General features: G+C 54.1%; 9 protein-coding genes across 9 annotated transcripts in view; 4 read left to right on the top strand and 5 right to left on the bottom strand.

The window, feature by feature from the left end:
- The window catches only part of GUITHDRAFT_135672 (hypothetical protein), a gene marked incomplete at both ends in the record, with an annotated part of 3,208 nt that extends 760 nt beyond the window's left edge, over positions 1-2,448 (bottom strand). The window contains 14 exons of the mRNA XM_005836918.1: positions 16-78; positions 125-177; positions 225-288; positions 338-402; positions 740-844; positions 906-1,040; positions 1,111-1,209; positions 1,269-1,413; positions 1,531-1,613; positions 1,678-1,768; positions 1,825-1,858; positions 1,905-1,960; positions 2,013-2,209; positions 2,260-2,448. Of these exons, the coding sequence (XP_005836975.1) occupies positions 16-78; positions 125-177; positions 225-288; positions 338-402; positions 740-844; positions 906-1,040; positions 1,111-1,209; positions 1,269-1,413; positions 1,531-1,613; positions 1,678-1,768; positions 1,825-1,858; positions 1,905-1,960; positions 2,013-2,209; positions 2,260-2,448 (1,379 nt within the window). The remainder of the gene's footprint in view (positions 1-15; positions 79-124; positions 178-224; positions 289-337; positions 403-739; positions 845-905; positions 1,041-1,110; positions 1,210-1,268; positions 1,414-1,530; positions 1,614-1,677; positions 1,769-1,824; positions 1,859-1,904; positions 1,961-2,012; positions 2,210-2,259) is intronic.
- Positions 2,449-3,560: 1,112 nt separating this feature from the next.
- On the top strand, positions 3,561-6,331 carry GUITHDRAFT_135671 (hypothetical protein; the record flags this gene model as incomplete). Its single annotated transcript, XM_005836917.1, has 3 exons — positions 3,561-5,981; positions 6,032-6,223; positions 6,269-6,331. The coding sequence occupies 3 exons, from the start codon at positions 3,561-3,563 to the stop codon at positions 6,329-6,331; spliced, it is 2,676 nt and encodes an 891-aa protein (XP_005836974.1).
- Positions 6,332-7,995: 1,664 nt separating this feature from the next.
- Positions 7,996-10,429, top strand: GUITHDRAFT_67345 (hypothetical protein; the record flags this gene model as incomplete). Its single annotated transcript, XM_005836916.1, has 6 exons — positions 7,996-8,454; positions 8,523-8,645; positions 8,817-9,281; positions 9,385-9,744; positions 9,889-9,978; positions 10,292-10,429. 6 exons carry the CDS (start codon positions 7,996-7,998, stop codon positions 10,427-10,429), a joined length of 1,635 nt encoding a protein of 544 aa, XP_005836973.1.
- Positions 10,430-10,577: 148 nt separating this feature from the next.
- Positions 10,578-11,315, bottom strand: GUITHDRAFT_104388 (hypothetical protein; the record flags this gene model as incomplete). The annotated part of the gene is made up of 3 exons (XM_005836915.1): positions 10,578-11,088; positions 11,138-11,247; positions 11,292-11,315. 3 exons carry the CDS (start codon positions 11,313-11,315, stop codon positions 10,578-10,580), a joined length of 645 nt encoding a protein of 214 aa, XP_005836972.1.
- Positions 11,316-12,184: 869 nt separating this feature from the next.
- On the top strand, positions 12,185-12,903 carry GUITHDRAFT_51725 (hypothetical protein; the record flags this gene model as incomplete). The annotated part of the gene is made up of 4 exons (XM_005836914.1): positions 12,185-12,570; positions 12,628-12,685; positions 12,753-12,821; positions 12,865-12,903. Coding segments are annotated over 4 exons (552 nt in total), but the record flags the coding sequence as incomplete, so codon positions are not given.
- Positions 12,904-15,237: 2,334 nt separating this feature from the next.
- Positions 15,238-15,854, bottom strand: GUITHDRAFT_104386 (hypothetical protein; the record flags this gene model as incomplete). The annotated part of the gene is made up of 2 exons (XM_005836913.1): positions 15,238-15,630; positions 15,687-15,854. 2 exons carry the CDS (start codon positions 15,852-15,854, stop codon positions 15,238-15,240), a joined length of 561 nt encoding a protein of 186 aa, XP_005836970.1.
- A 1,826-nt stretch (positions 15,855-17,680) lies between these two features.
- GUITHDRAFT_104385 (hypothetical protein) lies at positions 17,681-19,798 on the bottom strand (the record flags this gene model as incomplete). The annotated part of the gene is made up of 14 exons (XM_005836912.1): positions 17,681-17,794; positions 17,840-17,917; positions 17,978-18,030; positions 18,084-18,189; positions 18,236-18,337; positions 18,384-18,499; positions 18,549-18,639; positions 18,692-18,793; positions 18,842-18,907; positions 19,155-19,209; positions 19,269-19,315; positions 19,369-19,421; positions 19,574-19,696; positions 19,759-19,798. The coding sequence occupies 14 exons, from the start codon at positions 19,796-19,798 to the stop codon at positions 17,681-17,683; spliced, it is 1,146 nt and encodes a 381-aa protein (XP_005836969.1).
- Positions 19,799-21,834: 2,036 nt separating this feature from the next.
- GUITHDRAFT_104384 (hypothetical protein) lies at positions 21,835-24,784 on the top strand (the record flags this gene model as incomplete). The annotated part of the gene is made up of 13 exons (XM_005836911.1): positions 21,835-21,932; positions 21,994-22,181; positions 22,231-23,300; positions 23,350-23,542; positions 23,593-23,664; positions 23,711-23,770; positions 23,834-23,955; positions 23,995-24,024; positions 24,070-24,140; positions 24,198-24,285; positions 24,331-24,594; positions 24,643-24,684; positions 24,731-24,784. The coding sequence occupies 13 exons, from the start codon at positions 21,835-21,837 to the stop codon at positions 24,782-24,784; spliced, it is 2,352 nt and encodes a 783-aa protein (XP_005836968.1).
- Positions 24,785-24,933: 149 nt separating this feature from the next.
- GUITHDRAFT_104383 (hypothetical protein) lies at positions 24,934-27,236 on the bottom strand (the record flags this gene model as incomplete). Its single annotated transcript, XM_005836910.1, has 11 exons — positions 24,934-24,984; positions 25,042-25,096; positions 25,158-25,240; positions 25,291-25,390; positions 25,438-25,520; positions 25,565-25,738; positions 25,787-25,897; positions 25,951-26,052; positions 26,107-26,208; positions 26,263-26,493; positions 26,547-27,236. The coding sequence occupies 11 exons, from the start codon at positions 27,234-27,236 to the stop codon at positions 24,934-24,936; spliced, it is 1,782 nt and encodes a 593-aa protein (XP_005836967.1).
- Positions 27,237-27,659: the final 423 nt, after the last annotated feature.

The raw sequence follows: 27,659 nt of genomic DNA, 5'->3' as shown, positions 1-27,659 counted from the left end.
AGGAGGAGGTTTTACGTCTCTCTGAACTCCCTCCTAGAGGTGGTTGACTTCCTGTATGATCCACCGTAGATCCCTCCGCTGCATGCTCATCGTCATGGCAGCTCAGGGCCCTCTGATCGCTCACCCGACTTGCGACTTCATGGCGTTGAAAGGCTGGAAACCTGCGCCATCGACATCCTGCGGCACCACATGAGCAGCCTGGTACTTCCAGACTTGTCCCTGACCTCCGTCTTGAGGAGCGTCGATCCTTTGAGGTCTGGGGAGCCCTCGCCCGACTGACTGGAGTACCTGCAGGAGCAGAGGTGAGGAAAGAGGCTGGCAGTGCGGGGTAATGGACTTCATCCGCTTCAGGTCCAGGTTGGAGGGGGAGGATCCCTCTACTACTCCGTAGTTGATGTAGACCTGAGATCGCTGTGTCAAAGGGAAGAAAGACTCGCACGCTTGAAGATGCAGCTGGAGGAGGAGGCAGGAGAGGTCGGGAAGAAGATGGAGAAGTGGCAGCAAGAAGAAAACACAAAGGGAAAGCGTCGAGTGGATTGAGGACCTTGCTGCCAACAGACGCGCTAAATGGAGATGTAATCTGCGTGTGATGATGAGCTGTAGTACCAGACATGGAGTTGGACCTTGTCGGGGGAGGAGAGCGTGCTTGTATTATTTGCCATCTTGTCTTGCCTGCAAAACAATACCCAGCACATGTCAGAAAGTTCTACTTCCCATCACTAACAACTCGATGACATACTTTGAAAGGCTCCCTGCTCAAAGAGATAAAGGTCAGACCGAAATCACATAATCGTGTTCTGGGACCATCAGCTTGAAATGGAACAATGTTGAAATCGTTGGAATCCTACAGTTCAGAAGACAGATCAATGAACGCAAAAATCATAAACACTAAAATCATGTCAAACCTGCACAAAGGATTCGGAAAGTTCTCCATTCAAATGCCCAGGACTTGCTCCACCGGGACTCTGAACTTCACCCGACACGTCAAGCGAAGTTGGCGACGCATTGGTTCCCGGAGACGAAGCGTTAGGAGACATCTTCTGCTTAAAAGAGGTCACTGTGACGACGCGCCGAGTCTCACGCGACCCGACAGGAGGTCATCAAACGTACCGCCCTCAAAGTCTCGTGATCTACAGCCGAGAGCTCCAGGCTCAGGTGGTAAGCAGGAGCCAGCGGGTCTGTGTTGCGTCGGCTCTTGAACGAGGAGCCCTGTCGACCCCAGCACACGTCACCAACAGCATCTCCATGAGGAGCATCGTGACCCTCACCGTGATCCCCGGCATGGTCGGGCCTCTTGTGATGGTGAGGATATCATCCCCTAGCGGGTTCCTCGTTTGTCTCTGCGATCTTCTGGTCGCCTTGTTATCCAACAGCCCTGCGGCTCCTCCATCAGCTCTGCTCATCACCAGCTTCCTCCACCGATGTCGTCGTGCGACGTCGACCTTGTCGAGAGCAACTTGTCCCTTCGCTCAGCCGTCCAGCTGGGGAGTTCTCAGCATCTGGCAGGTGCATAGGGAAAGTGCCAGCTACCCGACGCCGAAGACAGGTCTGAGCTCTCCATCTCCGGCAGAGAAGACCAGGTCCTTGACATCGAGCGAGTTGTGCCCATTCGACTGCGGCAGACAACAGTACACATCAGGGATACACACACATCGCATCGCCTCGGCATGTCCCGACCTTGGGCACTAGAGGATCGGCAGGTTTGAAGCTCGGGTGTTTGTACTTGGGAGAGAGAGGATCTAGATGCCTCGAGGTGACTTCAAGGAATCTCAAGGAGTTTGTCAGCCTTATCGACCGCAATTATGCTCAAAGCTGTTGAGCCACCTGGACAACTGCTTTGGTTGTGCGCCGAAAATATCTGATGTGCATTAGGGATCGCCGAGGCAGTTGACACAAGAGCAAACCTTCTGTCTGCAGCGAGTACTTGACGTTCTTGTTCTTCAGCCTGTACGATTGCGACCTGCGAAACCTCCTCAATCATCCTGCGAGTAAAGTGTGAGACCACGGGGAACCTGTGAGGAAGGTAACTTCCGAGAACAGCATCTCCCAGCAGCCCTGTGTTGCTGGCCTTGTGGTACACGGAACAGAAGGCTTCGACCTCGTGCTGTGTCTTCTCGTCGTAGATCCCGACCACGGCCTTCTTGTCATTCCCGAACCTCTTGGTCACCAGGAGGTTCCGCGTGCTGCTGGCCTGCGCACCAGGGATGTCCTGCGAACAAGAAGAGTGAGGATTAGCAGAGCGGCCGGGCGACTTCGAACGTGCGAGCGGAGGCTCCTGGCTGAGTCGGCATCGTTGTGCACTCGGAACCTCCTGGTGGAGGTGAAGACCCGCTTGTTGTCGGCAAGCTGGGGGGATCGCGATATCGGCAGGTAGATGTCGTCCTTGGAAGGAGGATCTGCGACTGCAAAAGGAGGTCCAGACGTTATCAACAGTGTTGTTGGGTCCATTCTGCCCTCCCTGGAAGAGTTAGGCAAAGCTTGTTTTGAGCGAGATGAGCTAGTTCATGATGATCAACCTTGGGGAGAAAATGATCAGAGCAAATTCCCTAGAATCCAATCCATCTTCACTGTGCCTATTTCCCCTCCCCTCCTCCATCATCCCATAACCATTTCCCAACAACACCTCACTTCTCCCTTTCCTCTGTGGCACTTCCCAGACAGCATCCTTCTCCTCCTCAGTCACGGTCCTCAAGTGCTATCAGCACGAGTGCTCTGTGCTCGTTTCCCTCGACCCTCCCGTCCCCTACAGCCCTCAGCCTCCTCGTCTCTATCCATCGCTCTTGACTACATGCAGAATCCTATGGAGAGGGGAATTCTCAAAAGCATCCAATGTTTGAAATCATGTTCAGATGATGCACCCACAGGAAAAATACTTTGCTAGCAAAGTACCCCTAATTACTCGGCAAATTGTGGTAAAAAGTAGGGGACTATCCCGATTTCATCAATATTTGACTCATTTGATCACATTGATGCAATGATTGAAAAGGTCCAATAAAATTTCAGATACCCCCTGACAGTGAATCCACCAGTGAACTTGCTATTGCAATGGGGGTGGACCAGGAGCCGGTAGTGATGATCTACCCGTGAATAAGCGGGGAAACATTGGGGTACTCCAGGAAGCTCCAGGGTACTTGCGACGGCGGGGTGGTCAGTTGTCGGAGTCTTTCAACCGTCCGCCAGTTGTCAATCAACTTCTAACCGTTGAACGGTCGGTTCTTGTAGCCCGGAGACACTGAAACTGGGCCCGGTCCGGGCCCCGGCGCTGGCGGTGGCAGGGCGGTTAACTTTGAAGAGAATTCAAATGTCACGGTCTCGCTTTCAACTTTTGGAGTAAACGATTAAAATCACTTCTAAAGAGGTCAACGGATGCGGCAGCATGGCTGCTGGGATCGGTGCTGAGCCCGGGAGGAGGGCATGGCGGGCAAGGGAGGAGGCATACAGAGCCATGGCAAGAGTACAAGTTGATACGGCTCTGATGAAGGCGTCATCTTGTTGCATCTGACCTACTCCTGGCCTTCGCTTCCTCCACATCAAACAAGTGGAAGTAAAGCGGTGGCAACATGCAGCCTCTCAATCGCATGTACAGCAAGAGGATCCACGTGTCCAGTCACAGTCAGAAGCAATGGATGTATATCAAGCTTCCAGGAGTAGAACTGTCCTCCTTCTCCACCTTCATCAGAGGGCTCACGGTCGTTCAACTGTTACTGCTGCTCTACTTTCTTTTGTGGTCATACCTCCGAGGGAGATGCTTCCGTGACCTCGAGGGAGCTTCGAAGGGAGCAGTCATCCCCTTGTTCTACCTCAGCGTCGGGGTTTTCTGCTTTCACAGTGTCTGGTGGACGCTCCTGATCTTTTACAAGTCGCTCTTTGGGATGTGGCGGCAAAGCGTGAAAGAGGAGAATAGGACTGCGCTAGCTCTCTGCACCTCTGATTTGTGTGATGCACAGAAGACGAGGATCCGTGCGATGAACAGGTTTGTTGACGCTGCAATCCTTCTATGGCTGCTGTTGATTTGCGCGATGACCATCAAATTCTTTGTCATCGACAACAGCCAGTGCATTTTTGCGGGCGATCCCACGGCAGCAGGGTATGCCTATGGTGCAAACAGCTGTTTCAGCTGTGATTTGCAGCTTTACATCTCAGCATATGCTGTTTGGTTGGGAGTATCACTTGGCATCATCCTGAAGACTGTCGTACTGAGCTCCAGCAGCGACTTCACTTTGAAATCCAAGGAACTAGAGAATTTGACCATCAAGGAATGGAGGTTTCCTGTCATCGGAGCATGGGTTCAGCGAACAGAGTTTCGCCAGTCTATCGCTGTGGTGATTGCTGGGTTGGGCTTCATCCCATTCCTCGTGATCAGCTTGGGAGCGTACGGAGCAGTGAACCCCAAGAGGCGCTACCTCTTCGCTCCCTTCATGTACACAGTGACGCTTGTGACGGCATTGATCGATTTTGGGGTCCTCAACTTGATATTTTATCCTTTGAAAAAGATACTGAAGAGAAGGAAGAAGGACAAGCCTGCAAAGTTGCCGAAGAAGTGGAGCTTGTCCCGCAAGATCTTTATGCTGAGTTCGCGCCCGAAGCGGAAAGTTCTACAAGCCTTTTATCTCTTCATGAACATCCCTTGGTTCGGAGGGTGTGCTCTATCTCACTTGGGTGCGCTGGGACAAATTTATGTATTTGCCAGCATCTTGTTCTTCATCTGCTTTCTTCTGACATGTACGATCTTCATTGTGGATGACAAGTCATACAGCGTGAAGGATCTCCTGGATAGGCCAAAACGCAACAATTACGGCTTGATTATGCTGCGATCTGCATTTGTGAAAGAGCTGGAGCGGATCTTGGAGGAGAGTCGTGAATCAAACTTCACGCATGTTGTTCTCCAGGGCGAGGAGGACGCAGCAGGTGTCACGAAGGACGACTCGCAAGAGTCTGGCAAGGACGAGGGAAAGCAGAAAGAGTCGGATGCTGGTGACATCCAGTGTTCCATGGATGTCCCCATGTACCTAGCCAGCCAAGATCGAGTTGAACTGGCCGTGGTGCTGAGCTACCGCTGGTCCGACCGCAAACTCTATATGAAGAAGCAGAATGATCCTTCGAGTGTTCCCCGATGCTTCAGGATTCGCCACAGCAACAGCGACGGCTTCGACTGGGTGGTGACGATGATCGAACCGCAGTTGATCGCCCTGATCAAGGCTCTGTCAAAGCAGACAGAGGACTATGTCTGGATGGATCAGTTCTGTATCCCTCAAGTGAACAGCAGTGAAGCGAAAGACCTTGAATACGAGGAGAAGAAACGAGAAATGAGGAACATTCTTATTCCTCGAATGGTGGCGCTCTACTCTTCAGCTGGGGTTGTGCTGGCCTTTGACAACTCTGGGGACACGAGGCTGGAGAAGGAAGATTGGTACGAGAACAGGATGTGGTGCCTGCAGGAGTACACCTTCCCCCAAGAGTTCGAGATCATCCCCATCAGCAACGAGGGGAACAGGGATCACCACGAACTGCTGGAGAGGAGGAGCACAGTCAACCAGATGTGGTTTGACGAGGAGCGGATGACGCAGCTGAACCAGGTCGCCAGCCTCGAGGAAGGGATGGCGACGAGAGGGCAGCGTATGATCCTTGACTGGGTGGTGAAGAGGAAGGACAACATTGAGATCTTGATCAAGAATAGGGTGTACGACGTCGGAAGCAGGAAGTACCTGGAGCTCGTCTACGAGCACGGGGCGTCGAACCGCAACGACACGCTCCCTGCGCTGGCGCAGGCATGGTTCGGGATCATCATGACGAAGCCAGAGAGCAAGCAGATGCTGATACAATCTCTTGTCTCGCACTTGTTCGAGACTGGTGACAAAGAGCTTGACGTCATCAGAAATTTCAACGAGCGGACCAAGTTCCGCCTTGCGACCGGCACCATGATCGCCGACCGCATGCTGAGCGGGCAGCCTGCAGGGCTCGAGAGCGGCGAGGAGACCAAAGTGAGTGGGGGCCTACCGACCCTGCTCGCACCCCGTTGACTTCTCCTCAGGTGCAGATGCTCTGCCATGGCGTGGAGGAGGAAGAGATCGGCTCAGAGGATCTGTCCGAGACTCTCTACTCGTGCAAGGGCCAACTGATCCATCCCCCGAGATTCAAGCAGTGGGTGACCCACCTCTTCTTCACGAGAGCCGAAGCTGTAGAAGGGTCTCGCCCCCCTGCGTGTCGCCTGTACAAGATGACGGTCAGTCGGCTGCTCCCCGTCCGCCCTCCTCTGACTCTTGTCCAGGTCTTCAACGAGTCCACCGCGAAGCTCGAGTTTCCGCTCGGTGTAAAGCTCGTCATGCTGTAGGGGAAGAAGAGGGAAGTGAGATCATGCGCTGGTAGGGGAAGACAGCAAGGGGGAAATTTTTTTTTGGTGGGGGGTAGAGGCAGGTTAGCTGCTGGGGTGATTCCAGCTCGAGCCCGGCTGCTGCATCAGAGGAACGTGTGAGGTCGACGTGCGAGGCTGTGCGGCTTCAACAGTGTTGTACTTGATACCATGTGAATAAGTGAGATATATAAGTGAACTGATAATAGACTACAAAGGGCAAACCGTTCACATTGGCAATTGGGAGCCTGAGAGGTTCAACTTACCGGGCTCAGTTAGTTTATTCGAAGACTTAACTCAGACTGCCCGTCACCGGGTGGCACTGCGGCACTGCTTTCGGAAGTTCCCGGAACTGAGTCCGGGCGGCCGGGCCCGAGCCCCCAAACCGTTGACTCCGGGCTCAAGTGAACCGGTCCACTGCGGCCCCCGGTTTCCGAAGTTCAGCCCCTTGGTGTGACCGGGGCGGGCCGGGCCAAACAGAAGTTTGAAATCATGCCGCGTGCTTCAACTTGGGAGTCGGGAACAGGCTCGGCTCGTGCCGCCCGGGAGGCCCTCACCGAGAGTCGCGGCGACCGGGAGCTGCTCCGACTGCCGCGCGGCCGGACTCGACTCTTTCGAACTAGAGAACTTTGTGAGGAGCAGCCGCCCGGCCCGGGCTGGCGCCAGGGCCCGGCATCCCGGGTCCCGGAGTCCGACCGGCCCGGCCGGTCCGATCCGCTGTCCGACGGTCCGCCTCGGATGACAATCCGATTTAAAACATGATTAGGTAAAAGAATATTTGAGTGATAGTGATCGATATTTTGAACAGTTCTAAACAAAATTCACAAGCAGCTACTGTCAACCTTTGTATATATATGGACCGTTCGTATAATATGGTACTAATGTTTTACTTAGCTTTGACTAAAGAATACTGCGGAAGATCCAAAACTTTTTTGTTTCGTTATTCCATTCGCTCAAACGGTTCAACGGGCGCTCTGATGCTTCTCCGCAGCGTTTCCTCATGCTCCCCCCTGACCCCCGTGTGCCTGCTCCTGCTCCTGCTCCTGCTCCTGCTCCTGCTCCTGCTCCTGCTCCTGCTCCTGCTCCTGCTCCTGCTCCTGCTCCTGCTCCTGCTCCTGCTCCTGCTCCTGCTCCTGCTCCTGCTCCTGCTCCTGCTCCTGCTCCTGCTCCTGCTCCTGCTCCTGCTCCTGCTCCTGTACCTGCTCCTGCTCCTGCTCTTGCGCCTGCGCCTGCGCCTGCGCCTGCGCCTGCTTCTGCTCCTGCTCTTGCTCCTGCTCCTGCACCTGTACCTGCTCCTGCTCCTGCTCCTGCTCCTGCTCCTGCTCCTGCTCCTGCTCCTGCTCCTGCTCCTGCTCCTGCCTTCTCCTGCTCCTGCTCCTGCTCTTGCTCCGGCTCCGGCTTTTCCTGCTTTCCCTGCTCCTGCTCCTGCTCAACACTAGCTTCCCGCCTGAAGATTGATCGACTGAAATTTAGGGCTGCTGCTGATTTGCTCGCAGGGTCGTCAACGTGACAACAACAGAACGCCTGAGATGGCTTCAGAGGAAGACTTGTCCATCGACAGCGAAGATGACTTCGAGTACGAGGAGGTGGACATCGAGCCTGAGGCCGAGGAAGTGGAGGAGGAGGAGGACCTGGAGAGTGCTCTCATGCGAGTCAGGCTGCAGCAGACAGAGCAGAGGGAATCTAAGGAGCCGAAGCCGCTGGTGGGCAAGCGAGCAGAGCTGGTGGATGACTTCATCCGCAACTACCTGCTCAAGATGAAGATGACCAAGACCCTCGATTGCTTTCAGACCGAGTGGTACGAGAAGACAACGGCAGGCGAGTTGACGCCTGAGGACGTCAGCATAGTGGCAGACGTCTACCAGAGGAACCAGGAGCTTGACAACCAGGTCAAGGCGCTAAGAGCTGAGCTGGACAAGGCGAAGGAAATCGCGCACAAGGCGAGGAGTACATGGGACAAGTTCAGGAAGGAGAGGGACTTCCACCGCATGAACCACCGGCGAGTCGTGCAGGAGAAGTCGAAGCTCGTCAACGACCTGCGGCGGCTCAGGGCCCACTTGGCGACCTACGAGCCAACGCTCAAGGGGCTGGAGGAGAAGTATCAGGTGAGGAGTGGGAGGATGGGAGCCTGCGGGATCTTCTGTGTGACCGATGGGCTCACGTTTGCCGCCAGATTGCCATGAAGGAGAAAGCCATGGCTAAACTGCAGTCTGATAGGCTGCAGACTCGTGTAGATACCCTGGAGAGTCAAGTGAGGCAGACGCAAATGACCTCGGTCAAGGGAACTCTAGAGCAGGTCTTTCTTCATTCCTCCTGCCCCTGCCCCTGCCCCTGCCCCTGCCCCTGCTCCTGCTCCTGCTCCTGCTCCTGCTCCTGCTCCTGCTCCTGCTCCTGCTCCTGCTCCTGCTCCTGCTCCTGCTCCTGCTGTCGTTTCCTTCTGTCTGGCAGGCAACTCACTTGTCTGCAGTCTTCGTCGCTTCCTCCACAAGAGAAGTCGAAGAGCACAACTCAAGTCAGGGAGGCGACAGTGATCAACAAGAAGACGACCCAACCAGCCTTCTCCACAGACACCTCCCTCCTTGCGTTTCAAGACCGTGAGAACCCGTACCTTAACCTCTCCTTCGACCCCCAGAGAGCCGACAAGTACGAGCTGCGCAAGACGTACAAGGCGCACATTGCTCCGATCTCAGCTGTCGCCCTCCATCCGAAGAAGAACATCATAGCAACGGCCTCTGACGATCACACCTGGAAGATGTGGTCAGTGCCGGGCGGAGAGCTTGTGCTTACTGGAGAAGGGCACAAGTCCTGGGTCTCCGACATCGACTTCCATCCCAAGGCTGCACAGCTGGCAACCTCGTCGGGGGATGGAACGGTGAAGCTGTGGGACTTCTCCAAGAGCAAGTGCCTGTCCACCTTCACTGAACACTCGCAGGTAAACCTCTACCTTCCCCTTCCCCTTCCCCTTCCTCTTCCTCTTCCCCTCCTCCTTCTCTTGTCCTGTTCCCCTCCTCCTTCTAATCTGCTTCAATTCACAGGCTGTGTGGGGATGCGCCTACCACGACAGCGGGGACTTCCTAGCCTCCTGCAGCATGGACCACACGGCGAAGCTGTGGGACATCAGGAAGGGCAAGTGCAGGCTGACGCTGCGAGGGCATGTGGACAGCATCAACGCAATCATCTTCCAGCCTTTCTCCAACAACATCTGCACCTGCTCAGGGGACAAGACGGTCTCCCTGTGGGACGCGAGGACGGGGCTGTGCATCCAGACCTTCTACGGTCACCTCAACTCCTGCAACCACGTTGCGTTCAACCTCCGAGGCGACACGATCGCCTCCTCCGATGCCGATGGCGGTGTGCGCCTCTGGGACGTTCGTATGGTGCAAGAGAGGCTCCAGGTATCCCTTGGCGCCTGCTCCTCTGTCGTCCTCCTCCTCATCGCCCCTTGAACTCTGCTCCTCGCCATACTCCTTCATTGCTCTCCTCCTCCTCCTCCTCCTCCTCCTCAGCCCTGCACTCCTCCCTCACCTGAGCTGGTGCAGGTCAATGCCGGTCCGAGCGCAGCCAACAAGATCGCGATCGACAGGAGCGGGACGATCATGGCGGTCACTTCGGACGATCATTCCATCAAGGTTGAACCCGATGTCTCTTCTTCCTTCCCCTCTGCTTGTTCCTGCCTCCTACACCTCTTTGTGTTCTTTTCTCTCTCCATTCCTGCCCTCATAGCTTTGTGTTTCTCTGCTGTCCTTCTGTACAGAACATTGTCCGCCCTCATACCACCCATTCCTCATCTCATTCTCCTTCCCTTCCCCCTCCCTCCTCCTTCCTCCCTCCTCACCCATCCCCTCCTTCCTCCTTTCTTCTACACCCCCTCTCCCTCTACCTTTCCCACCTCCCCCCCCCTCCTCGCTCCTCCCCTTGTTTCATGTTGATGATGTCTCGCAGATCTACTCGACTGAGGACGGCTCGTTCCTGTCGACCCTCGATGGACATGAGGAGGCGGTCCAGGCGGTCTTGTTCGAGCCCAACGGACAGATGCTGATTACGGCGGGATCAGACAACACGCTCAGGATATGGAGCTGAGCAGAGGGGCCGGAGGAGGGAGGAGGGAGGAGATACAGCAAGGTGCTCTGCTGGCACTCCTTGAAAGGTTCTCGTTTTATTGCGATGAAGGTTTTTCGGGGTGAATGTCAGTATGTACAAGATATCGCTTTCAAGTTTGCTCGGACCCTCACAGCAGGGAGAAATTTTTCGCCTTGCACAAGGACACCAGCGCGACTGTGGAGAGGAGCAGCAGGGTCAGCCCCAGCCCAGAGGCGTTCCTCCCTCCTGCAGACGCGTCCTTCCCGCCTCTTGACTTCAAGATGGCCTTCTCGTCTTCGAACTCATCAGTCTGCTGTGCACGAGACACCGTCCATGGTCTCGTTGGTGCACCAGCTAAGAAGCTGTCTGTCTGCACCTGTTGATCTTTCGTTTTAACATCTCCTCCTCCTCCTCCGCTTCCTCCCTTCCTTTCCTCGCTGTCAGCATCATCGTCCTGCCAGCGAGACATCTCTTCTGAGGGATTCTCTTCCCCTCCATTCATCTCATCGTAGGCATGCGACTGGCTCGGCTGCTCCTGCTCCTTGTCCGCTCCTGACTGGCTGCCTGCCCTCAGCACTTTGGGAGATGAGGAAGGAGAAAAGCCTGTCCCTCCTGCCTTCTTGACGATGAGGTCTGAGAGGAGCAGGGACCGGTCCAGCCTGCTTCCCAGTCTCAGCCTGGTAGGTGAATCGTCGCTACCAAGCTCACCTTCCCGAGTCCCATTTCACCGCACACGTCGTGCCGTTGTCGTGAAGCCGGCTGATGCTGCCTACCCCTTGCCATCGCTTTGACGGGCACATGACAACACGAGTTCCGATCTGCCGCCACGTTAGAGCCGCCCCAGGCACCCAGCAACGGGGACCTCGAAGATTCGGCAATCCTCCATGTTTGAAGGCACGATAAGGTGTGTTTAGCTCCAACGAGGTATGGTTGGCTTCGACGCTGCTGCAGCAACGGTATCAGATGGCTCATGGAGTTGTACAAACTTCATCCATGCCCGTTCATCTGGTACAATTAACCTCCCTGCTGTTCCCGCCCTCCCGCGCAATCCTAGCGCAAATCCGAGAAGCATTTCACACCCCTCCCTCCCTCTCCTTCCTCGCCTATCCACGTCATATCTTTCTTCCACCCTCTTCCTCCCTCTTTCTCCCTCCTCTCGTATCCCTGGGCATCAACTCTCCCCCTCCTCCTCCCGTCCCTTCCTCTCCCCTCATGGTGGACATTCTCGTCTGTCCGTTCGCGATCCGCCTCAGATGTTAAAATCTGCACAACGGTCTGTAACGGTCTACATCAATTTTCACGTGCTGTTTATGAGTCGATGTGGAGAGAGTATTAGGAGAGGCGAGGAGAGGAGAGGAGAGGAGAGGAGAGGAGAGGAGAGGAGAGGAGAGGAGAACGAAGACAGGTGACATCAGGAAGGAAGCGCAAGAAGACATGAAGGAAACTAAAGGCAAAAAGGCCAGCAACAGCTTGAAAGCTCGGTCGGATGCTGCTGCGGAGAAAAATGACCTGAAGAAGGTGAACAAGACGGAGAAAGCAAGATATAAAGAAGAGGAAGAGGAAGAATTAAGTGAAGATGGAGGTGACGACGAAGACGAAGATGATCGTGATGGCGAGGGCAAAGATGACCTTTCTGATGGAGAGGACAATGGAGACAATGACGAGGAGGAGAACGGAGAGAATGACGACGACGACGACGAGGATGACAACGACGGCGAGCAGGAGGATGAAGAAGGAGGAGAAGAAGAGCAACACAGCGATGACGATCAAGAGAAAGACAAGGATGCGAGCTCGAAGGTGAAAGGGCCGTTAACACTGAAGAAGTTGAAAACATTCCAAGCGAAACAAGACAAGACGGGTGTGGTCTACCTCTCAAGGATACCGCCCTACATGAAACCAGATAAAGTGCGACACCTTCTATCAAAGCACGGGAAAATAGGACGAATTTATCTCACCCCCGAGGACCCAGCGATCAGAAAGAAACGAAAGGCCATGGGAGGAAACAAGAAACAATCGTTTGTGGATGGATGGGTCGAGTTTGAAGACAAGGCCGTGGCAAAGAGGGTAGCAAAAACCCTCAACACAACTCCAATAGGAGGAAAGCAGTTCTCTTTCTACTCGGCGGATCTCTGGAACATCAAGTGATTGTTTCCCTTTCCGTCCTGCAAGTGGCATGCTCAAACTTACTCACCTTGCAGGTATCTGTCAAAATTCAAATGGAACCATCTCACAGAGAAGATCGCATACGATAAACAGGTCCCTTGTTGTTTTTGCCCCTGGCCTCTTCAACCCTTTTCACGGCTGGTAACTCTGACCATCGCAGGTGCGGAGGCAGCGTCTGGAGGCAGAAATCGCCCAAGCAAAGAAGGAGAAGGAGTTTTATTTGGAGAAGGTGAGAGGGGCTGGATGGTGTTGCAAGTCTGATGTCTCTGTAGGTGGAACAAAGTAAACGGATGAAGAAGTCGAAAGCAAGAGGAGAAAACCAGCAAAGCAGCGAGCTAGGGGACAACACGGAGCCTAGAAAAGGCAAACACATCGAAATGACATTCAAGCAGAGAGAAGCAATCAAAGTGAGAAGCTCCCTTCCTTTCTGATGAGAAGGTTTCTCCCTGAACCCGTTCCTTTGCAGCTCAAGCGAAATGTCGCTGAAGATTCAAATCCTTCAGCCAAAAAGAAATCCAAGCAAAATCCTGTTCTGGCCAAAGTTTTTGCCTGAGCCTTGGCAAGAAAAAATACCATGCTCCGGTCATAATTGAATTTTCAATGAGACATGTACTACCGTATATGGGCCTGCCAGTGCAACCGGGAACTTGTGACGGAGCCCCGAGTCCCCGGCCGGGCGTCAACGGTCCGAGGCTCCCGGCCGGAGCCTCGGCCTCGGAGGCACAGCCCGGCCACTCCGTGACGGTGACCGGGCCGTCCGACCGGCGGGTCAGTCCGACTCGGACTGAGCGGCGGACAGCGGCCGCCCCGGGCCGCCGCGGCCGCCCGCGCCGGGCCCAGCGGGCTGTCCGATCGGCGGAGTCCGACTCAGGCTAGTCTAGCGGAGTCCAGATGTCACGGGCCCGGCCAACCAGCTAGTATGACTCGGAGGCCTAACTCCGGGTAAAGAGGTTAAAGCTGAATCTCGAACGGTTTTACTCCTGCAGATGATGACAGGAGATGCCGAGAGATTGTGTAGTAAGGTCTTACAATATTAATTGTATATTAAGACTTCTTGCTCTCCCCTCCCGTTTAGATATCCTCTGCCGCCCCACCGGTTCGCAACACATACTCTCACTCCCTCCCCCCTCCTCTCCCCTCCTCTCCCCTCCTCTCCCCTCCTCTCCCCTCCTCTCCCCTCCTCTCCCCTCCTCTCCCCTCCTCTCCCCTCCTCTCCCCTCCTCTCCCCTCTCCCTATGTCCCAGCCATACCAAGCTTCTCCCCGCGCTCCTCTTCAAACCGTGTGTGTCCATGCTCGCGTTCGCAAACCCAGCGCAGAGCAACCTGTTCGTGCTGTACATCTCAGCATCACTTCTCTCCAGCCTCTCTTCAGCGTGAAGCAGGAGGAGGCAGCAGCGATGCTGGTGAGCCATATCTGACATCTGTGATACACGTGGCTGCTCACTGACTGGGTCATCAGGGACTGTCTCTCACCAGCCTCAAGAGTGCCTGCAGACGGCTGGGACTCTCCCGCTGGCCGTACACGAGGCCAAGGCTAGGAGGAGGAAGCGAGGCCAGCGAGAGCGTGCTGGCAGAGGTAGAGGCATCGCACGATGAGGAGACAGCCGCCGCGAGAGCAGATGCTTTCGAAGTACCTTGGACCCCGCAGTGGGTGGCAGATGAAACAGGAGGCAACACGTCTCAACAAGGAACGATGGTCTTGGAAGCTAGAGCCTTGGACGAGGTTTTTGAAGGGAGCGAAGAAGCTAGAGCAGACGTCTCGTGGATCTCATGGTACATGAGCAGAGAAATGGACGAGGATCCAGAATCGTTCCTGGATGGAGCAACAACACCTTATTGGGGTAGATACTAACAACAGCTCATACAACATTTATTGAAATTTGAAATGAACCAAAGCATAACAGTCGTCGAATCAATTTCGATATACTTCATCAGAAACATTGGAATATATATCATTGAATAAACAAAAGATTATGTGCAGTCTTTCATGCGCCCCTTATTCCTTGAACAATAATTGGTTCTCAATTTCTGGTGAAATTGCCTTGAATATGTTTCACAGCGTGATAAACTGAAAGCACGTAAACTAGTCTTTATCGGAATTTCATTAACTCTATCTTTCACTGGCAAAAAATACAGAACTAGAAAGCGCCCAATTAAGGTGTTAGATGAAACAGGAGGCAACACGTCTCAACAAGGAACGATGGTCTTGGAAGCTAGAGCCTTGGACGAGGTTTTTGAAGGGAGCGAAGAAGCTAGAGCAGACGTCTCGTGGATCTCATGGTACATGAGCAGAGAAATGGACGAGGATCCAGAATCGTTCCTGGATGGAGCAATAACACCTTAATTGGGCGCTTTCTAGTTCTGTATTTTTTGCCAGTGAAAGATAGAGTTAATGAAATTCCGATAAAGACTAGTTTACGTGCTTTCAGTTTATCACGCTGTGAAACATATTCAAGGCAATTTCACCAGAAATTGAGAACCAATTATTGTTCAAGGAATAAGGGGCGCATGAAAGACTGCACATAATCTTTTGTTTATTCAATGATATATATTCCAATGTTTCTGATGAAGTATATCGAAATTGATTCGACGACTGTTATGCTTTGGTTCATTTCAAATTTCAATAAATGTTGTATGAGCTGTTGTTAGAATCTACCCCAATAAGGTGTTGTTGCTCCATCCAGGAACGATTCTGGATCCTCGTCCATTTCTCTGCTCATGTACCATGAGATCCACGAGACGTCTGCTCTAGCTTCTTCGCTCCCTTCAAAAACCTCGTCCAAGGCTCTAGCTTCCAAGACCATCGTTCCTTGTTGAGACGTGTTGCCTCCTGTTTCATCTGCCACCCACTGCGGGGTCCAAGGTACTTCGAAAGCATCTGCTCTCGCGGCGGCTGTCTCCTCATCGTGCGATGCCTCTACCTCTGCCAGCACGCTCTCGCTGGCCTCGCTTCCTCCTCCTAGCCTTGGCCTCGTGTACGGCCAGCGGGAGAGTCCCAGCCGTCTGCAGGCACTCTTGAGGCTGGTGAGAGACAGTCCCTGATGACCCAGTCAGTGAGCAGCCACGTGTATCACAGATGTCAGATATGGCTCACCAGCATCGCTGCTGCCTCCTCCTGCTTCACGCTGAAGAGAGGCTGGAGAGAAGTGATGCTGAGATGTACAGCACGAACAGGTTGCTCTGCGCTGGGTTTGCGAACGCGAGCATGGACACACACGGTTTGAAGAGGAGCGCGGGCAGAGGCTTGGTATGGCTGGGACATAGGGGGACTCAGGGGAGAGGAGGGGAGAGGGGAGGGGAGGGAGTGAGAGTGTGTGTTGCGAACTGGTGGGGCGGCAGAGAGATCTCGTGGAGGCAAAACCAGTGGCCTCAAAACACGCTCTTTCACGTGAGCACGTCGGGATGGTGGCTCACGAGATCAGCTTCCGGTAGATATAACCTTTTGATAATGATTGTGAATCGGTCTTAAGCTCAGCGGCTAGCTGCAGCCACGGTGCAACACCGTGACCAAGTTGACAGGCGTGGGCGCCGGGCCCGGGCCGGGCGCGGACTCTCACCGGCGGGAGCCGCGTCCGATCACTGTCACCCGGCGACCCCGGGGCCCGGGCCGACGGTACTACGGTACGGGTAGTACGGTCCGAGACTGCGGCGGCCTTTAAAAATTGAACCACTCCCAGAACCGTTCGGAACGGGGCCCGGGTGGACGGTCCAGTTGTGATCAGATCAGTTGTCACAGTGATCAGCCGATGGATACGACTCGATGATGATCCGAGTGATCCGATACCGTACCGTACGGTACGGTACTGACCCCGGGCCCGGCGCCGGGCCGGGCCAGCTGAGCCGTGCCACTCACGAGGCTGCCGGCACTGCCGGGCGTCATGATCATCGGATAGCGCCTTAACTTGGCAAAACTCCCGGAGTCCAGGAGGCTCCTGTCAGTCACGCCGGTACTTGAAACCGTCAAGATGACTCACGAGTCACGCCAGTACGTGTTTCAAGGCGGCAATCATCAGTGTAGCCGTTTTCGCCTACTAGGCTAGCCGCGGCGTCTGACAGTGCCGCGCGTAAGCACGGTCGTCTCATGCCAAGTTCCGAGACCGTATTGCCATGGCCCGCCCGGCATCACTGAGTCAAGCTTCCGAGGCTCAGAGTGGGTTTCACATCGCGGTGACGCGGCTCAGTCCTCACTCAGAATTCTGGTTTCGTGTGCATGATTCAATTAGTAAACTCGGTCTTGAGCAAAAACTGTATTCAACGGTTGCAACTGAGGTCGATATGCCATGATGTCTGCGTGACCGACCGGACCGGTTGAAACTGACGGTTGCCACTGCCGCACTGCGGCACGGCACAGTACGGTACGGTACCGTGTACAGTACGCCCGGCCCCCGGGTTGAAGTCTAACAAACTTGTGCTCCGCCGAGTCAAGTTGTCATTGAGTCACAGGCTAGTCCAGAGGTACGGTCAACCGTTCAGTAACGGTGCAGGGTGACGGTGTGCCGCCGCCGCCGCCCGGCCGCCGGCCGCCGCCGGGCCGGGGCCCGGCCCCCGGGCCTCCCGGCCGGACCGGGCCCCACTAACTTGGCACTGAAGGGGCTCGCGAACAGGCCGCTTGCTAGCCTCACATGCCGCCATGATGGCTCGACGGCGGCCCGGCAAGTTCCGACGGGCCCATGCCTAAGTTAAAAGTTTACTGAACATCATAATTTACTGAGGGGCCGGCGGCGGCACTCAGCGGCGGCAATCGGAGTCCCGGGGCCTGTTCCGAGACACTCAGCGGCAGCTGACATGGTGGCACAGGCCACCGGGGCCCGGACCCACTGGCAGGCCGGGTCCGGGCTCAGCCGCGCCCGGGCCCCGTGACAGAGTCAGAGTCAGTGTGACAGCGGAGAGCCTCCGGGCCGCCGGGTCCGTGTCACCAGGACCAGGGGCAGCCGAGCTGACGTCCGAGTCGGGCCATCGTTACCTGAGTACAGTGGCGGCGGGAGGCGACCTGACTCTGGAAACCATGATGGCGGCCCTGCAGGCCAGGCCCCATTGTGCACTAGGATTCATAACAGACCACAGCGGCAGCTGACAGAGCGGAAGTTTTTATCGCCCTCCCAGCACACCCGCCATCGCTCCCTGCCCCCAAGCTGCGTCATATTCTTTGGCGTCCTTGTTGTGCTTCTTGAACATGCTGGCATACACTTGATTCTCCTTCGCCTGAGAGACTCTTTCAGACGAACATTTGACACTAATTCTCCTCACTTTGTTTGCATGAGCTTCCGTCCCCAAGTTAGCTGACTTGGCGATCGTGTTGGTCAAGCTGGCGTGAATCTCACCGACCTGAAGATAGGCGATAAGACTATGCAGAGCTCTTCTGCAGGGAGTCAAGATGTCAAACACCTTCATTCCCGCACCACAAAGCTTTTCTATTTTCGCCTTTTTCTCGGAGACTTCTGTTACATACATTGTTCAGCAAGAAACAAAGAGAAAAGACGTAATGTCATACCAGTAGCATTCATCGATCTCTTCTTTCCATTCTCAGCTTCAACGTTTTCAGCAGATTTTGCTGCTTCCTTGGCTAGCTTTTCTTCTAGCCTTGAATCTTCCAACGCCTGAAGGAGAATGAGAAACTGCCAGACAGATCGTAATGCATTCAACCTTGCGTTTTTGAGCAAGAACATCTGCTGGAGGCGTGAGATGAACGACATCCTTTGCTTTGGAGAAGGGAGCATTGCAAATGACGCAAGCCTCTCCACCAAGCTGCCACAAAAGTTGTGAGACCAGTTCAGAATGAAGCGACTGTTACGTGTCGCAGAGCTTGTTCACAGAAAACGTGACCACAAGTCTTGAGGGCAACAAACTGATTTTTGCCATTGCCAGGTCGTCCAGTGATAGGGCAAAGAAAGCGATCTTGTCCTCCGGCTGAAGTTCGAGACTTAGAATGGGGAACAGAAGCAGATCAAGTAGATACTCTCATAGCTGTTCTCGACGCCCTTCTTGGGGTCCCATTCTGGATTCTCCTTGATCTCGATATTGTACAAGTCTTTGAGCTTGCGGATGTGCTGGGGTCATCATCGTGAGAAGGAGACGCAAGTTTGTCCTGTTCAAAACTACCTGATGATCCTTGTGGAGAGTCTTAGTCAACAGCTGTTTCATCACCTCCTCTTTGATGAAGATGTAGCCGAGATCACATGTGACCATCGGGGGACGGAGTGGCTGCACGAAGACATCAGGGGAATGATTTGGGGCATTTTCAACGCGCACTTGTCCGGAGGCTGCACAATAGTGCCACCTTGCCCTCATCTCCTCTGAGTGATCTCGGAGAGTTTCCTAGAGCTCAACTTCAGCGAGTACAAGAACTCCTCTAGCTTGCCTTCTTCTTCTTATGCGCCTGACGGAGAAACTTTCTTTGCTGAGCGGTGGTTCCACCATCACAGCCTCCACCTCGCAACTTCTGGTGGAAGAAAACAGTGCTTCCCTCCGCCATGCCATAGTATTGCAGCGGTTTGCATTCATCTTGAATCTCAATGCCACCAAAGACAACTCGAAGATCGCCGCTCTCATGAATCTGCCCTACACCTTGCCTTGTCGCCTTGTAATGCTCCACCAGGGCTTCGACTGTGTCGTTCCCCCTGTGGAGACGTCAGGAGCAAGGCAAAATTACGAACCTCTGAAGAATTTTTGAGCTTACCCCAGCTCTACACTCAGTGTCTCTTCGTCCAAAGTTCGCAGGAAGATCTGATAACCGTTGTGAACAAGAAATTTTACGGGCGGCACAAAGCTCCTCAAACCTGCATGACTGCTTTGCTCAGACTCTTTGACGTCCTAGAATTTCTCAGATAGCCTGAAGCAACTGCAGATGAGATCCTGTATACTAAAAATGTGCATTGAGATGAAATTCTTTGTGCAAATTATGAAGTTGCAGTTTTTACCCAAACCCAGCAACGAAGTTTGACAAAGCCAGCATGATTGAGGGAGTGTGGACTGCCACATTACGCATCGACTGAAACACACGAGCATGGACATGATTAAGAAACTTGAAGTTGGCCAGCAACTCAAACTTGGTATGAGAGCGCGGAGAAGCTGGCGCCCAATCAACCCAGCCAAACATCGACTCCCCTGCGAATCAACACAACGAAGAGGGGGGAGGACCAAAGATGCATCTACACCCCATATCTCACACATTCTCCGCTGTTCTACAACACAAACCTCATCTTTCATCTCGACTTCTTTGTCCGTTGCTGCCTCCCCCCTTTCACACCTCCCTTCCCCCCCTTCCCCCCCTTCCCCCCCCCTCTCTCTCTAAAATGCAGCTGCTAGCGCGCTAAACGAAGTTGAGAAAACATTTTAGTTATCTTGGGTCCGCAGGTACAGTCTCTTGATTTTTTGTATGACTGGGCCCCGGGGCCCGGCGCGGCGGGGCGGCGGCGCCCCACTGGGCCCGGCGGCGGTCGACAGGCCGCGGCCGCCGGGGCGGCACTGACCGTTGACCGTACCGTGCGGGCCCGGCCAGGTGCCACGGTGGCAGCACCGTCCGGCGTCACGGACCGACTCTGGCAGTGCCGACGGTTCGGACCGCGGGCCGGCTGGCGAGAGTGACCAAGTTCATCGCCGTCGGGTATGCCGGGCCGGGGCCGCTTGTTTGAACTTTCGTGACGACCGGTCGCTCTCATCATCATCCGATCAGTGTTTGCGCGGCCGGGTTGCGAGACTCGGATTGTCCTCGTACTGATTTTTAACTTAACTTTGAGGAAAGTTTGAGAGAAATGATGGGTACGCGGGTGCAATGCCGCCGGGGACTCTCACTGATTGTGACTCCTGCGCGCAGTCAAGCCTCCTCGACTCTCCTGATTGTCCTCGTACTGATCTTTAACTTAACTTTGAGTAAAGAAAGGCTGGGACGTCAATGCTCTCGGCCATGGGGGACAGCAGTCGGCAGGATTGGGTTTGGTTCTCGCTGTCTTTTCTCTTCTCGCCGTTTGGCCTGTGCGACAGTGTCAGGGTCAAGCCTCCTCGACTCTCCTGATTGTCCTCGTACTGATTTTTAACTTAACTTTGAGTAAAGAAGCTCTCGGCTATCATCTTGAGTAAAGTCAGTGATTGCTGCGACCGGGTACCGTCCCTGAGTACCACCCACCCCACCCTACTGTCCTTGAAGCCTCTGGCACTGACCGGACCGCTGTCGGGGGGCCATCCGAAAGTACCCCTGTTTGGGACCTTCAAGTACCCCTCTTTCTCTGGTTGCTGATCATTGACCACCCCACTGAGTGCGAACCCCGGAAAGCCCAACAGTACCCACCCCCTGGAATACTCTTGTTGATTTGACAAGTGCTGCTCCACCCCTGGTCCAGAGCTCTTTCAAGGCCTTCTACCGTACCCACTGTGGTTACCCTACCTGGCCGGAATGTGTTCCGCTACCCCGGAATTGCGGGTGATTTTCAACTCAGATGATACGGGGTGGGTGGTGATACCCCGTCTTTCAACTGATGCTCCCCGGGTGGTGATACTGAGTACCCATGATTTCTCTGTTCAAAGTAGGGGTATACGGAGCAAATTTTGTTCGGAGACCGACCGAGGAGCAAATCGTATCAATGAAGGGGTAGTGGTGGTGTGAAAAGAAGGTCGGTAGGGTCATGTAGCCCGCCTGACAATGAACTGATGGGGTGAAGAGAGGGATCACCAGGTCCATCCAGGCACATTGGCTTAATTTCATATCATCATAATTATAGAAAATCCGACCTTGAGCATGGCTAAATTACGTTGGCCTGAAAACAGGGTGATATGGTGGTGGAGGTAGGTAATACGGTAGGGTGATTGGTCGAGGGGGTGGCACGGGTGGGACGTCGGGTGTATGAGAAGATCAAGCGATCGAAATGCAGGGAGGAAGGAGAGCGGGTGGGGAGAATGTCAGAGGGAGGGAGGGAGGGAGGGAGGGAGACTGAGCACCCAGAACAAGGATGTTGAAGCAGGAACACCAAAATGCCCAAGATGCAAGATAATGCATGTAGGGAGTTTCCTTTAGATGCAAGACAGGAGAGTCTAAAGGTGGATATTTGTTGATGACAAATCCAAAAATTGGACGGAAGACTTTACATGAGAATGGTAGTTGATTGCAAGAACATTTCTCATGGTTCAGGAGAGCCTGTGTTCTCACGCAACTTGATGTTTTGGCTGTCTAATGAACGTAACCTGATAGGAACATACCTAGCAGCAAATCAACGATCTCACATGAGAACAAGCACACTTCGATGAAAGCCATGACCAACTCAAAAGAACGAAAACAGAAAATTGATTCGCCAACGACATCGGCTATTTGCAAGTGGCAGCATATCGGAAAGTCCGAGCTTCTTTCATGGTTAGTCAGGAGCCTCAACCTGGTTCTTCCACTGACTCTGTTGATTTGCTACGTAATCTAGGATTTCCAAGTATATCGGGGAGAAAGTTCGGAACTTTCATCAACTGCATGACGCATTTCACTTTTGCCAAGCTCTCAATCTGGCTTACAAAAGAAAGTTTCCCATGTCAAAGATCATGCGCAATGCTCCACACTCATATGAGAGACAGAAGAACTTTCTAGTCATTCAGAACTTCTTCCATCAGAAAGGTAATCTTGCAACCAACTCATTGCAGCTTCGACTCACTGGTTTACATAGACGTGATCTTCAACATGGACATTCACAGTCTAGCCTCTGCTCATCCTGGTCATATCTTGAACTTTTTCCGTTTTCTGAAGCATCATTGCGAGAGTGTCGATGCTGCTGACAACGCACTGGAGGAGATGGATGGGTCTGTCAACAGCGCGTCTGTAGCGTCTACATTTTCGAAACCTTCGCCGCCATCAATTTTGAGGTCTGACTTTGACCCGCAATACATCCAAGAGATGAATGCAAGAGACGAGCATTCTTCGTTCTATCGCTTTCCGTCATCTTTTGCAACCAACCCTCCGTCAACGGAGGCCTATATGTTCAGTTCGGAGGAATATCAGAGGCATGATCGCGAGGAGCATAAGAACGTCTACGGCAGTGAAGCTTTTGACAACATCTTGAAAAATCTCAACCCGCAAAGTGCCGGGCCAAGAAGCTTGCCAACTGCAAACTTGATTCAGAGTGAGAGGACGTTGGGTCAAAAAGTTGTTCATTCGGTCCCTTGGTCGCCGATGAATGCTATTGGTGCAACGCTGCAAAACTCCAGCTCAAGGTTTTACTTCTTCGAGAACTTGGGGCAGAATGTGCAAGACGCGAGGGGCGACGGAGGAGTATCATCCAAGCAGGAACTCACGACTGATTGTGATGCCGATACCGGCCAAGACTTCAACAAAGTCATGTTTCAGCAAATCCAGCAGAGGCGGATGTTTGTCAAAGACAGCGGACCTGATTCATCAAACTCTTTCAATGGTTTCACAGGCTCTGACGCTCAGGGAATTTACCTCAGTCATGATCAGCATGCCATGCTGCTTGACAGAGTGCACAACCCGATGTCTCCCAGCTTGCTCTCCCGATCTCGCCAATCTCCCGCGCTAGCTTCCATCGACATGGGGATCAGAGGAGGGAAGCGTGCCTCTGTTACATCTCCCTCAGCTCTCAGCGACGAACTTTGCTTCCGAGGACTATCTGAGGATGCTCAGACGCCCTACGTGGGTCTCACTGGTCAGAGCCTGGAAACCTTGATGTTCGCAAGCGAGGACGCCAATCTCAAGAATGAGGAAGAGATGTCCGAAGCTAAGGTGATTCGCTCTGATCTCTTGCAAGGTTGTTTCCTCATTGCATTGACAGCAACTGCACGCAAAGCTCGACCTGCTCCGCGTGCACCTCCAAGAAAGTCTTTCGAGTACGTCCTCAGACCAAAGCAAGTCCGGATCAGATGGCGATCACGCGCTCTTGGTCTCTGAGCTGCCAGAACCTGTTGAGGAGAGGACCAGGATTGCTCATGGGGGTTCGGACTTGGCAAGAGCTCAAGTTCACAGAGGTTTCAGTGCTTGCAACCTTGTCGTGTCGTTCTGAACCGTGTGCGAGCAGGCGGAAGACGAGGAAGTGCACAACATGGGCAGGATGTCTATGCGGATTCAGCTTTTGCTGTCATCTCGAACGGTACCAGGACGTGACGGCACCTGCAACTCCCTAACGATGGCGGCAGAGTATGCAGACAGCATGCGGGAGTCTTCATCGGATGACCAGGAGAGCGTGAAGGCGTTAGGTGAGGGTCGAGACCTTGACGGTTGAAATTCCTGTCACTCGAGTAATCACGGTTCGACTGCAGGGCGGCAGCATGACACTCAAGTATCGCATGCTACATGGAGTGCCAACGGAGAAACGAAGTGTACCTCCTACTCGTCCAGCTGCCACAACCACGAAGGGCAGGACGAGAAGGATCTGTACAAGGTCGAGCCCTCCCCCCGGAGTCTTCTCATCCGAGATCAGATGCGAACGATCAGTCAGGAGCCTTCACAGGTCGCGTGTCACTCCTGGAGATCTCTCTCTCTGACCTCCTCCCAGTTGCAAGATCACATATCCAGGCTCCGGTCCGAGCTCAACGTCCTCAAGGGAAGGAGGCTGAGCTCGACCAGGTGATCTCTGCCTCTTTCACCTCCCCCGCACATCCTGCTCACCCTCCTGCTCTGCAGCCCCGTCGTCAAGAGCATGTCATCGACACGGGACTCGCGCTTGAGCACCATCAACTCAGAGGACTGCGAGGCTGAGACGGCCGACGAGGTTTGAGGCCGGAGGCCCTCGACCTGCCCATGACCTGGCTGGCAGATGCGCGTGAGGAGCGGGATGAGCTCTGCACTCTCGGACTCCGCCAGCTTCCCCGAGCGGCGTTGGGGACGCGATGGTCTACCGTCCAACTGCGATCAAGATGCTCTATGGGGACGAAGCAGCTCGGGCTCTGGCTCGCCTGACAAGTTCTCTGACTCCGACTCCTCCGTGGATCGGCAGCTAAGGCGGTCAAAGGCCGCCCCCTCGTCTGACTTGGCCGTCGCCTGCCACTCTTGTCATGTCCCCAGGAGCGGTGAACCGAAGGTGAGCCGCACCGACTCGACTTGTCCTCTCCTCACTCCCCCTCGTCAGGAGCAGCCCAGGTCCCTCCCGTGCTCGTCGCCTTCCACCACGGTGATGATTGTTCATGTGGTTTCCTGACATCTCACCCTCATTGCAGGACCTCTTGTTCCAGAGTTGGAAGAGACGACACGAAGCCAATGCACAAAGATGATACGGGGAAATAATGAGGTCGAGGAAGAAATGAGGAACCGACTTTGTTTTGTACCCAGCAATGTATTCTACTGTTAACACTAGCGTGCGCTGAATGATGTGAATTGAATATTTCTATTTTACATGATTGAGTTTCAACTATGTACAATCTCACAACATGGACATTCGATTCTCAGTTTCCCGCCCGGACATAACCAAAGTCTGCAATCATAAGTGAATCCCGACAACCCGCCCAAGACACAGAAAGGCGATTTCGACCTGGTTGGATGTGATGGCCGTTACTGTCGTTCCTGCTACATCCAAGTCAATGACACTGACAGCAACAAGAGCAAGTGAGTGAGGAGCAGTAAGTTGAGAATGAGGTGCTGTCTGACACACCAACGTTTGCTCCCTGTGTTGCCTCTCTGAACGAGTAGCGAGAGGATCCAAGATCGCGCTGGGGAGCCTGCGGGACTTTCTGTTGCAGGGGAATGAGGAGGCGAGCAAACAAGGAATGGGGAGAGACACCTGTATGGCTCGCAAGGCATCCACCATCCACAAGATCAGACGCTCTTCTTCTCCTATCCTCGGCATTCGCTTGATCAAAGCATGAATCTCTCTGATGGCACTGCAGCAGCGTCACACGTCTGCCTTGTGCCGCCCGGGTCACCAGACCTCTCCTCCTCCATGATCATCACGATGCGTCTCAGTTGGTCCTTCAACCAGCCGTACGCGCTTCCGATCAGTTCTCTCATGGCCTGAGCTTCACTCAGTGCAGCCTTTTTAGCCCATGTGCTCCTACCTCATTCAACGCATCTGCTTGCGCCGCATGTTGCTCGATGTCTTGAATCGACATCTCAAACTCTCGCACGGATGCGTCTTGGACGGGCTCGTAGCTCACAGTTACAGTACTTGTGAAGTCCTGGATGTACTTTCTCTTGCGCCTTTCAAGGTCCTCCTGAAGAATCTCCAGCCCCTGGATGCGCCAAGTCACCACTAGCGACGTCAGAGGCTCTAGCGGCACCTTCCGTCGATCTTTCATCTGGTGAAAGAACTGAATCGCATCTTGTATATCTGACGCTCCAGCTGCATCGAGGATTCGATTGATACCCTCCTCAATCCTGGGATCCAACCACTGCCAATCAAGTCAGCAGGAAACGCACACCTTTGAATTAGGATGGAAAGCACCGGCACTTCCGCATCGGGACGTCGCTTTTGTTCGAGGAGTTTGTCATACTCTTCTTTGTAAGACGTTCTTCTCTCGATCGCTCTCCTTCGTGCAAGCTCTTTCTGTTTGCGGGGTCACAATGCGAGATGGTTTTCAATAGCAGCCATTCAGGTCACCATCGCTTCGTTGTCAGCTTGCAATTGTTCCTGCAGAAGTTTGTTCTTCTTCATCTTCTCCGCCAGAGCCTTGGTCTCCGCCAGCAGCCTCTCAGCTTTCTCCTACATAACATCTTGTCACTCTCCGCACAGAGTCACAGCGGACAGTCGAAGAACCTGCCGCCTTGCGATCTCCAGCATCCATTTGCTGTTCTCCTCTTCTATTGTCGCCTTCATCGCATGCAGACCCTCTACCGTCTGATCCCTCGTCCTCAGCAGGTTCTGCAGCTCTTGGCTGGACTCCTCTATCTGTATGTTCAACAAACGGACGTCCTCTCGCACCTGTCCCAGCCTCTGGTTCTTTTCCTTGTGCGCTGAACGCATTCGTTTCAGTACCTCTTCCAGCACCTGCAGCGCGCTGCATGTTAGCTCAAGGGGAGACAGCGGCTCTTGGTCCTGACCTGTCGCTGCCGGGCAAGGTCTTGACACCTGCCCTCGTACAAAGCCACTCTCGCCTCCACCCTCCTGCGAAACTCCTCGAACTCCCTCTCGCTCTCGCTGATCTTAGCTTCATCCCGCTCAACACGGCTCCTCGCGCTCAGAAGCCTCGTCAGCTCTGCCTCCCTGTCCTGCACGGCTTGCTGCAGACGGTTCAGATGGGCCTTGAGCTGGATCAGGTTCGACTCCGCTCGTTCGACCTCATTCTTCGACTCCCTCCTCCTCCCCACACTCGAGTCCATCTCCGAGTACCCCGTCGCACTGCGGGATCGCACCGGCGAGATGCTCTCTTGCCTGGTTTCGTCATGACTGCCAAGAGCAGGTAGCGAGGTGTTCTTAGTCGGTTTGATGTACACTGAGTCTACCATGGTCGACTGTCCCCCTTGCACGTCAATCATAGTCTTCTGCCAGATCGCCGTCGTTGACTTGATCGTGAAAGTATCAGGAAGGCGTTCAAAGTTCGACGCCACAACTCTGGAGGCGTTTGCGTTGCCCCGCTTGTAGGAAGGCACTCTTTGGCTTGCCCGGGTCTCACTGTGGACACCAGGGAGCGGGCGATCAGCTGGTATGGTTGGCTGCTTGCCAACTCTCCAAACCTCCTGCGGCGTCTTGATCAAGGTTGATACGTCTGAGCGAGCATGCGTCTTTGACATGATGCCACCTTCCACAACCGCAGGCCCTAGAGCTCCTTCGTATGGGTTGCTGTCGATGGAAGGAGAGGGACGAGGAAAGCGATCTCGTTGCATGGCAGGGGGTGGCCGGTGCCATGGCGGTAGGTCCAGTCCTCCCTCCTCCCTCACCGCTGCAGCTGCCGGCATGGCGGTTGATGTGCCCGGGCGTCAGAAGGTCCTTGAGGCCGGTGGAGGGGGTGGGGTAGTAGAAATCTCTCGGGTACTGAAACATGACGGGGTGGGTCACCGGTTGCCCAGTCGGACCGTCAAGGACTGGCAGTGTACTAGTTGCCTCTCACCGAACTGAGGGGAGTGGAGGGGTACTTCAACCGTTCGGATGAAGTTTGGGGTACCGTTGAATAATTTAGGGGTGGGGTTGGGTTGGGGGGGGGGGGGGGCCTCCTT

Source organism: Guillardia theta (genome assembly GCF_000315625.1).
Source record: "Guillardia theta CCMP2712 unplaced genomic scaffold GUITHscaffold_16, whole genome shotgun sequence".
Lineage (NCBI taxonomy): Eukaryota > Cryptophyceae > Pyrenomonadales > Geminigeraceae > Guillardia > Guillardia theta.
Note: the sequence above shows the minus strand (reverse complement) of the source record. Positions and strands in the feature narration are given on the sequence as shown.